The sequence below is a fragment of the Mus pahari genome, chromosome 12 (genome assembly GCF_900095145.1).
Source record: "Mus pahari chromosome 12, PAHARI_EIJ_v1.1, whole genome shotgun sequence".
Classification (NCBI taxonomy): domain Eukaryota; kingdom Metazoa; phylum Chordata; class Mammalia; order Rodentia; family Muridae; genus Mus; species Mus pahari.
The window spans coordinates 79,208,019-79,218,220 of record NC_034601.1 but is presented as its reverse complement, the minus strand read 5'-3'; the positions used below and the strand labels follow the sequence as shown (position 1 = coordinate 79,218,220).

The 10,202-nt window shown below is 40.6% G+C and overlaps 1 protein-coding gene across 7 annotated transcripts in view; it reads left to right on the top strand.

Annotated features, from left to right (window-relative positions):
- Window positions 1–10,202, top strand: part of Grik1 (glutamate ionotropic receptor kainate type subunit 1) — a 396,194-nt gene that overhangs the window by 274,782 nt on the left and 111,210 nt on the right. For all 7 annotated transcript variants that reach the window (XM_021209775.2, XM_021209772.2, XM_021209773.2 and 4 more), the window contains exon 6: window positions 3,016–3,189. In XM_021209775.2, coding sequence (XP_021065434.1) covers window positions 3,016–3,189 — 174 coding nt within the window. The remainder of the gene's footprint in view (window positions 1–3,015; window positions 3,190–10,202) is intronic.

Genomic DNA, 10,202 nt, shown 5'->3' with positions numbered 1-10,202 from the left:
TTTTGTTTTGTTTTCTTCTTTTGTTATTTTTACAATAAAGATCATCAGTGTGTGCGCATGAGAAGAGCGATGGAACGCCATTAAACACAGTTACTCATAGAGAAGTGCCAGCTTCCTATATTCCTTCCAAAGAGTGTTGAAGTGTGACCTGGAATCCTTCGAGGTGATAAAGCTGCACTCCTGCCTATGTCCAGAAGACAGTGAGTTTAAGGTAGTCACCTGGAGAGTACCTGGGGAAGTTTCAACAAGTGAAGTTATGGAAGCACTGTGCACATTGAACATTCTACATCATGAAGAAAAACAATGGCTCAAACCTTAAGAAGTCCAGAAGAATCTCTGACTGTTGAAATGGTGTGGCATTATTGATTGAAAGAGGAATTATCTAAGCCATTTAATATACCAAAATTATAGTATAGCTCTTTCTCAATTGACCTCAGAAGTCAGTCTGCATATACACGGCTCTTCCGGACATCTGCAGTATAAATCCTACTTTCTTACACAAGGAAACTGAATTAGCCATTTTCTTTGTAATCTCTAAGGGCTAATCAAGTATAACATACCCAGATTTGGGGTAGGATGGTCAGTAAGTTACTCTTTTTTGTAACACTAACAAACTAAGTTGAAGAGTGTGGAGGCCAAAGGGTTTGGAGCAAGGAGCAGTGCTTTCCTTCTTTCTCTCACTTACTCAGAGCAGCAAATGCCCTCGAAGCATCCCTGGGTGCTTAAAGGGTACAGAATGCAACTTGCCATGAACTTGTGGTGGAGAGGGAGGACAGGGTGGAGTAAAAGCTCCTACACCAGTTTGCTGATCCTGCGGCTCTGTGTTGCTGCTAGCCACATCTCTACCTCTTTCAGAATAGTGGAATAGATAAATAAATGTTTTATCTATTCACAGACGTGGCCCTTCCCTTTACCCATGTAAGACAGAATATGGCAAGACCATGCGGCCTTGGGCCTCGGAACATTCTTCCAGCCTTGGCTAAACACTCTCTAAAGAACTAGCTTGGGAGCCATCTCAGAGACTCAGCCCTAGGATCTAGGAAAACTGGTCCTCAATAGACGTTATAAGCGCATTGTAGAATTTTTATTCTGGTCCACTCCTTGCTCTCCAGATCTCCTCATTCTGCATTCACAAGGGATGTTGCAAATCAGACATGCAAGTTCTACATTCTGTCTTGCATAGAAACCTCAAGTTATAGGGCAGCTAAACTCCACATACATTTAATATATTCATCATATGGGACTAAGCACACATGCTGGAATTTTCTGTGACTAAATAACTTTCCCTCTATTCATTGAATGTACTGAAAAGATTACTTACCCAGGTCTTAGTCTTCATATTTGCCTTCTGTCTCCCTTCAATTTGATCTTCATTCTGTCCTATATTGCTTTCAGAATCTAGCCAACTTTGACCATAAGCATTAATGAAAAATTTCAACAGTAAGTTAGTGCAAAGGAAATACAGATTTTTACACACACACACACACACACACACACACACACACACACACATAAACACACACATTCACATGCATTGTGTATGTTATAATGTATATATTATATGCTTAAAAATCGGTAGAGGGTTGGAGAGAAGGCTCAGTGGTTAAGAGCACCGACTGTTCTTGCAGAAGACTCAAGGATTTGATTCCCAGCACCCACACTGGGAGGTGAGGGACTCACAACTGGTTGAACTCCATTACTAGAGATCAGATGCCCTCTTGCAGACTCCACATACACCTTCGTTCAGTTGCACATACCCACACACAGACACTTAGCTAAATTAAAAAATAATGAAAGAGCAAATCTATATTAGAAGACAGAATAGCATTCTTGATCCAGATCTATCAATGCAGGGATGTTCCATTACAACTCTGCTGCCCAGTCCACAGTTATCTTGGGAATGGGCAGCAACTAGAAGACATCTTCAGAAGAGCATGTCAAATCTGCAGATGCAAATCAGAAAGGAATCTGTGGCCACTGCCTTCAGCAACTCCTCCTCTCCCCATGGCTGGGCCACGGCAGTCTGTTCAGAAAGCAATCTCATTACTGGACGATGTCTCTAAGAGCTGGACCATGGCTGTCTGTTTCAGAAAGCAATCTCCTTACTGGACGATGTCTCTAAGAGCTTTTTTTCTGTTAAGTGTTATTCTGACTAGTTTGTTTTCTCTCAAATTTGGAATAGTTTTAGTGGCATGATTTTACTCTAAGTTCTTTATATATATATAAACTGAAATGATCATTCTGCTTTAAATATGTATCCACAGATAACTCTCTGGCTTACATTCAGCTCCATCCATTCCAGGGAAACACTGGGGTGGGTTAGGCAGGTTGTCTGAGACACTGTCAGAAAGGAAATGAGTCTCCTGTAAGTTTCCACATCCCACAACCACGGGGTCCAATATAATCTCCTTTTAAAAGCCCTTATTCTGAGCCCTTATCCAGTGACTATTCTTTATGCTCTTTTTTAAAAAGGACTAGGAGTTGTCATCGGGGAACTGCAGGATGCCACTTTTCCCTCCTAGAAGTCTCCTTTCTTCACATGCATATGCAATTTCCACATTTCACCTCAGCAGCATGGCCCAGAGCAGCCTGGAACCACAGCTGTGCTGAGGGCTTCAGCTGCTGTGGCCCGCCATTGCCGGGGCCTTTGTAGACTTCTCCCCCAGTGCATATTTTTCTTCAGCTATAAAATGTAATAGCTCAGAGGCAAAGAGACAGGAAGATCTTGCCCAGCTCCTCAAAGACTGTATCCTAGGGGGAGAACTCTTAAATTTCAAAATCCCAGGTCCAGAGGACTTGTTGGCAAATTCCTCTTTTTTTTTTTTTTTTTGGTTTTTCGAGTAAATTCCTCTTCTTCATTTATCCGATATTGACGTTCCTTCATAGACAGGATATGATAACTTTCTTGTTTGTGTTTTTGCCTTTTTATTGCTTCTGTAATCATTGGATTCTTATATATCAAGAACACCAATATCACTAATTAATTTCTGCTTTTCTTTTTATAACACTGCACAGGACTTGTTTGCTTTAGACCTGGAACTTTATAGATACAGTGGTGTAAATATGACTGGATTTCGGTTGCTGAATATTGACAACCCTCACGTGTCATCCATCATTGAGAAGTGGTCCATGGAGAGACTGCAGGCTCCACCCAGACCTGAGACTGGTCTCCTGGACGGCATGATGACAGTGAGTAGTTTGTCAAATGTGGTTTTATTTATCGTTTGAGAATTTCATGTAAGTATACAATGTTTTCTGATCAAATTCCAGACACCGTCTGCCTCCTCCTCCACCAGACTCCCTCTGCCTTCCTCTCTACCAGGATTCAAATCTTTGTGGAGGAGGATGGCAATGTGGGCAGAAAGATTGTAAGAGACAGTGAATAATTTTAATGAAATCTCATGATCATGCTTTACTCTCTAGAAGTGAAGTCAGCCTCTATGCCTTTAATCTTTTAAGTAAGTGGTATTATAACATATGCCTTGAGAGAGAATGTGCAAGAGATAAAAGAGGCTTATTATCTATTTTGCAAATGTGTGTATGGCTCTTATCAGAAACTGTAATCTTTATCATTCTAATTGCACTTGTCAAAAACATTTAAGTTGCTATCATCACTGTGCAAATTTTTAAAAAGAAGCTGGACCAAGTGAAAAGCAAGCAGAGAGCTCGCCCATAGGAGGGCGTTTCCAGGAGGGATGCAGGGGAGTAAGAAGCATCCTAGTCCTAAGAATCACCCGGACCTGCAGAAGCAGGTGGAGACAAGTACCAGACCTTCACATGGCCTATGGGGTCACATGCTTACCATCCCAGCTGCAGATGGGGTCACATCCTTACCATCCCAGCCCAGATGGATACCCTTCTGCAGGTGCCAACGGAGCTTCAATCCACTGATATGTCACTCCTGACACAGGTGCCATGTCTGTCTCTTCTCAAGTCAGAGGTAGTCACTTAAGCAGACACTTGCACACCGCCTCATGAAGAGCTTAGCTTCGAGGCGGCATCATTTGTCTCATGCTGTCAAAAGTATCAGCCCTCACTTTACTTCTCTAATGAGGCTCCCTGGGGGATGAAGAAAATAGAAAGGAATAATAATATTTTTTTAAAAAACCCACCTTGCTTCCTATGTAAGAACGGTACTACTAAAGGGAAAGATATTGGGAATGAGAGCAGGTAATAGCATTTTAAATTGGTGTAATATTTCACCCTCTGTTCCCATCATCCAGAGAAGCACTCTTGCTTTTAAGATGCAATTTCCTGACAACTGAAAGGTACCATCTCACTGAAAAATGAACTTCCAACTTCCTTTCTCTTTTTTCCCATGAAGAACAAATGAAGGAAATAAATGCGTGAATTAAGTGTTTCTGGATGGGTCCATGTTCAGAGCCCCTGACTGTTTTTTGCAAGCCTGAAACAACACTTAAAACACACAGTGAGTCTGGGAGATGATGAACGAAAGTGTGGTAGAACAAATGAGCCTTAGGTGATTTGAAGCAGTGCTTTGAATAAAAACTAGTAGAGAATAGCCAGAGAGATCATAGACTTCGGGAGCAGAAAGGGACTGTCCCTCCCTTGTTCCAGCCAGAGAGATCCTAGACTTCAGGAGCAGAAAGGGACTGTCCCTCCCTTGTTCCAGCAAGATTTCTAGCCCAGGATGACCAAGCTCTCCAATGTCTTACCTGTGCCCAGTGTGCAGCAAAAGGCAGGGCGAGCTGGAAGCTGCTTTCACACAGTTCACAGGTTCATGCCAAACACTGATTATCCATCATAAGAATGGCTCAGTTCACCCAAACCAAAAGGATTGGTGTGTATTCTCGTTTATGGAACTAATAGAATAATGTGTGTAGATTGAATAAGATGAAAACCACGGAACATGTAAACTATATCTGTGAAGTTTTCACATGTAAAATATATCTGTGAAGTTTTTTTTTCTGGCACAAGATAACACTGCTCCCTGGTATTGCCAGTCTCCAGAGCTAATGGCTCCCCAATGAGCAGAAAGAATGGTAAAAGCTGGGGGCTGGTAGAAACAAGGTATCATGTGTCACAATCTGTCTAAACATGCCCATCCTGACTGAGAGGTTTCAGACATGCTTATATTGATGATGATGATGATGATGATGATGATGATGATGATGATGGTTAGGAGATAACTTAGTGGTAATCTTCTGCATATATGTGTGAGGAACTGAGTCCGAATTCCCAGAACTTATATTAAGCCAGGGGCAGCAGCATGCATCTGTAATCTGAGATCTCCTATAGTGAATTGGGAGGGGAAAGGAATAGAATTCTCAGGAGCTCCTGGGCTAGCCATCCTGGAGTTTACAGCAGCAAATAACAAAAAAGAAGAAGTGTCTCAAGCAAGGTAGAGAGTAAGAACAAGCATGGGTGGTGGTCATCCTCCTACCTCTGTGTGAACACTGTGCATACAGAGAGAGAGAGAGAGAGAGAGAGAGAGAGAGAGAGAGAGAGAGAGAGAGAGAGAGAGAGAGAGAGACGGAAGGAAATACACTGGAGAAGCACCTCCAACAGCTCAGCTGGAGGCCAGCCTCTCTTCTTCTGGGTAGCTTTTATGTGTATCTTATACAATGTCCAGGCCCATTNGTCATCCTCCTACCTCTGTGTGAACACTGTGCATACAGAGAGAGAGAGAGAGAGAGAGAGAGAGAGAGAGAGAGAGAGAGAGAGAGAGAGAACAGAGAGAGAGAGAGAGAACACACAGGGAGAGAGAGAGAGAGAGAGAGAGAGAGAACAGACAGAGAGAGAGAGAAAGACAGAGACAGAGACAGAGAGAGACAGGACAGAGAGACACACATAGAACTGTTTTGATGAAAAAAAATAGTGAGGAACTATGATGCCAGAAGACGGTAGGTATTTCACAGAATGCTGTAAGAGTGGGTACAATAACTATGCCAGGACATGCCCCGTGAGCAAGCAATAGTGGTGAAACATGGAATGTGCTCAAGGTGGGCAAAACAGCTATGCAGATTGTAAAGATAATTCAGAGTTAAATTTGGGAGGCCTACTTTCAACCAACATTTATCCAAAGAATCCACATAAAACTTCTCTAATTCTGCTTTACCTGAATGTGACTCATTTAGAGCCCAAGTCGTGGGGAGATAAAGGGATATGTACAGGGATGTTCAGTGAACCAACTGGAGTAAAAAGAGCATACCATGTCCCCAACTCCAAGTCCAATTGCTATGTATTCTCTAATTTTAACCTGCCTCAATTTAAATATCTTCTTTGCTATCCCAAAGATATAAACCACTGGCTATGTGTATTAGAGCCTACGGGTTTACTTATTCTTTGATGCGAAGTACTTGTGGCCCTAACCTCCTGAATCTCTACTATCCAGGCTACTTAAATATCTCTTCATTACCAAGGCCTTCTGTGCACTGAGTTCTAGTGTGTTAGCTTCCTCAGCTACTGTCTTCATCCTTACCTGTTTCAAGTTTCTGTCTAACCCATGTATCCTCCTGTGTCATATTTTAATTTGTTAGATTAGTATCTTTCTCTATGTGAATATAAACATTTAGACAGAGATGCTTCCTGCTTCTGTAATATGCTCTACCCCAAGCATTAGAAAAGGCAAGGTACAATAATAAAAATGCATTTGGTAAAATAATTTATGCAGAAAATAAATTAAATTAAGATTCTACCAAAATGGATGTTTAAATGAAGAATATTCAATATAGCCCTGAAATATTTCTCCGAAAAAACAAAGTTCTTACAAGCAAGAAGCACGCCTTATTAATGAAGAAGAAAGTATTTTGAAAGTAATAAATAATTTTTTATTTTATAAACTACCACTATTAATGACATTACTATAGTAAGTGCACTGATTAGTTTTAACTGTCAACCTGACACAACCCAGAGTCACCTAGGAAGAGGAACTTACAGGGGAATTATTAGCTCAAGTTGGTGTGTGGCATATACATTGGGAATTTTCTTAACTGTTTATTGTCTTAGGAAAACCTAGTCCACTATGGGCAGCACCATTCTCTATGCAGAGATACTCTGCCAAAGAAAAATCACAAAGGCACCTGACTAAGCATGAAGGCAATGAGTCACACATTTATTCTCTCTCTGCTCTTGGTTTTGTGGATGTGATCCTTATTGTTATTGCCTTGACTTCCTCAAGATAATGGACTGTAACCTGGATTGCAAATAAATTGATTTTTAAAGAGGAAAGCAACTAGAATAGTAGGTGATTATAAACAATTCCATTGTAATAATAGAATTGTATCCTCCGAACTCGTGTATATCATCCTGATATTCTCCCAGACCCAGTGTCTTATTCCACTGTAGGCATTGTCTTACATGTGCCACACACATTTATAAATTATAGATGTGAGCATATAAGAATTAGAAAATAATATAATGGGGGAAATGTGTTTTGATTTACCTAAATTTTTGTAATTTTTAAATCTTTTTTAGAATTTCTTACACTAAAACATTCTCAAAGAGTATCATCATACATGCCAAAACACATCTATATCTTAAAATAGAGAAGTCAGTCATACCCAAGTTCAACTTAGTTGAATCTAGACTTAAAAACAGATTTATTTTTAAAAAAAAAACTACTTTAAGAATTGAGATAACAAAATTTGCCTAGCATAGGTCAAAAATGGCAGAATGTACTATTAAAACCCATCGGAATGTACTATTAAAAACCATCTGGATTGTTTTTAAGTATATTTTTCAACTGGAGTGTTAATTAGCCTACCTAAGTCTAAGTCTAGCATGGTTTTTGTAAAATATACTTTGTTTTTTTTTGTTTTTTTTTTGTTTTTTTTTTTTTGCTTTTACAATTTCCCCAGCACTATAGGCATATTTGGGGAAGGGGAAATGGCCCATATTCAAACTAATTTTTTTCCTGATTGTAGACTCTGATGATATGTGTTAGTTATTTCTGTTGCTGTGATAAATGAATATAACCAAGGGCAACTGAAGGAGGAAAGAGTTTATTTGTGCTTACAGTTTTAGAGGGATAGTCAATGATAGTGGGGGAGGAATGACAACAGACTACTGGAGCAGGATGATGAGAGAGCACAACTTTAACTACCAACACCAAGCAAAGAGTGGGCTGGATGTGGAACAAGGCTATGAATTCTTTTCTCCAGAGTTGTACTACCTCCAGCAAGGATGTTCTCCCTCTCCAAACATTGCCACCAACTGTGGACCAAATACCTGAGGCGATGGGAAACACTTAACCACTCAAACACCACAGTATATGACCCAGTAATGACAAGGAGACAGAAACCACAGAGCCAGGTCTGCCATTCTCACAACGTTCTTCCCAACTCACAAAGTACTCATAGTATTAGGCAAAGTCAGGAGCTTCAACCTGCTCTCCTACATCTGTAATTACGGTCTGCAGGAAATACATCTTTGGATAGCCACCTTGAGTCTTCACCAAAGACTCCTAAGATAAAAGATAACCAACTGGATTATTAGAAAAGGCAGCATTTTCCTTGATAATGGAAACCAGAGTTTAGGCCCTGGTTATGTTCCCAGAGAAAGTGACCTTTCTAAGTCCATCTGCTGGTCTGTAAATCTGTATAATACCAACACAGTGTCATTCACTAAACATATTAGATAATGTAACAATGTTTCTAAGGTATAGGAATGATTTCACTTGATAACACTGGATAGTTTTAGTCAATAATGGAACAAAGATCTGACATGCAAAGATGTAGCCAACCCTTATTCTGAACTATATATATATATATATATATATATATATATATATATATATATATATATATATAACTATGAGATTATAAGGAGTGTCTTAGTCATGGTTTCTATTCCTGCACAAACATCATGACCAAGAAGCAGTTGGGGAGGAAAGGGTTTATTTGGCTTACACTTCCACATTGCTGTTCATCACTGAAGAAGTCAGGACTGGAACTCAAGCAGGTCAGGGAGCAGGAGTTCTTTACTGGCTTGCTTCCCCTGGCTTGCTCAGCCTGCTTTCTTATAGAATCCAAGATGACCAGCCCAGAGATAGCACCACCCACAAGGAGCTTCTCCCACTTGATCACTAATTGAGAAAATGCCCCACAGCTGGATCTCATGGGGGCGTTTCCCCAACTAAAGCTCCTTTCTCTGTGATAACTCCAGCTGTGTCAAGTTGACACAAAATTAACCAGGACAAGGAGTGTTGTATCAACTGAAGTGTTAATTCACACATCAAAAGTTTGTTCCTTGAGAAGCTAGAGGAGAATTATTGTATTATTTATTTATGTTCTTATTTATTCATGAGACACATTCTTTATTATGCCAGTTGCTGAAGGTGAGTCCTTACCTGACATTTTTTGACCTAGTATAACTGAAGGCATTTTTCGTGGTATTTACTTGATCTGCTCTTTCCTTTATTTCTCCTGACCTCTATTTAAAGCAAGCAATTATTCACTGAAACTCAAGTTATAACAGCCACCGTCAAGCCTTCAGTGAACCTGCTGGAATTTCTTTCCTACCAACAGAACATTTACACTGCTTGAGGTGGTCTTTTTGCCACCTTCCTAAATCCATTTCCAAACTCCACTCACCAGCAGGGCATTCTACCTGCTGCCAGCTCAGTGCCAGTGCAAATGGGTAGAGCTCTCTCTCTCCGGCACGTGGGGCTCCTTAGCAGCATCATCCCCCCAGGTTTGCACCGTCTCCAGAGTCCCCAAGGACAATTACCCCAATCCTAACCTTACGACAATCCTTTCCAAAGGCAGAGAGTAATGAGAAACTTATGCCTCTTGCCTATTTGCCCTCCAATAACAAGTTTTCTTGCCAGCCTCCCAATCGGTGACACAATAAGCCAATTGTGCTTGTCTCTGAGGTGATGGGGTTTGTGTTGGCAGTTACCACCCTGTCCTGATGCTTTGTGATTTGCACAAAGAACACTGAACTCAAATAAGGTGCTATATTTACAGTGACAAGTTATTATAGGGGAAAATGAATAGAAAGACAAATCAACAAAGGAAAACTTCACAAAGGGCAGAGCCCTTACAGGCCTGGGCTTTTAAAGGTGTTATATACCATTGGCACACTCCAGAAAGTGCTGGACTCACAGCAATGATGTGTGACTCTTCCTGTGGAGTGTTGCCAACCAGGAAACTCACACAAGCATTGGTGTCCATGAGTATTCCTAGAAGTGAACTCCACAAGCACATAGCATCCACGTAATTGACATTGGTCTCTAGTCC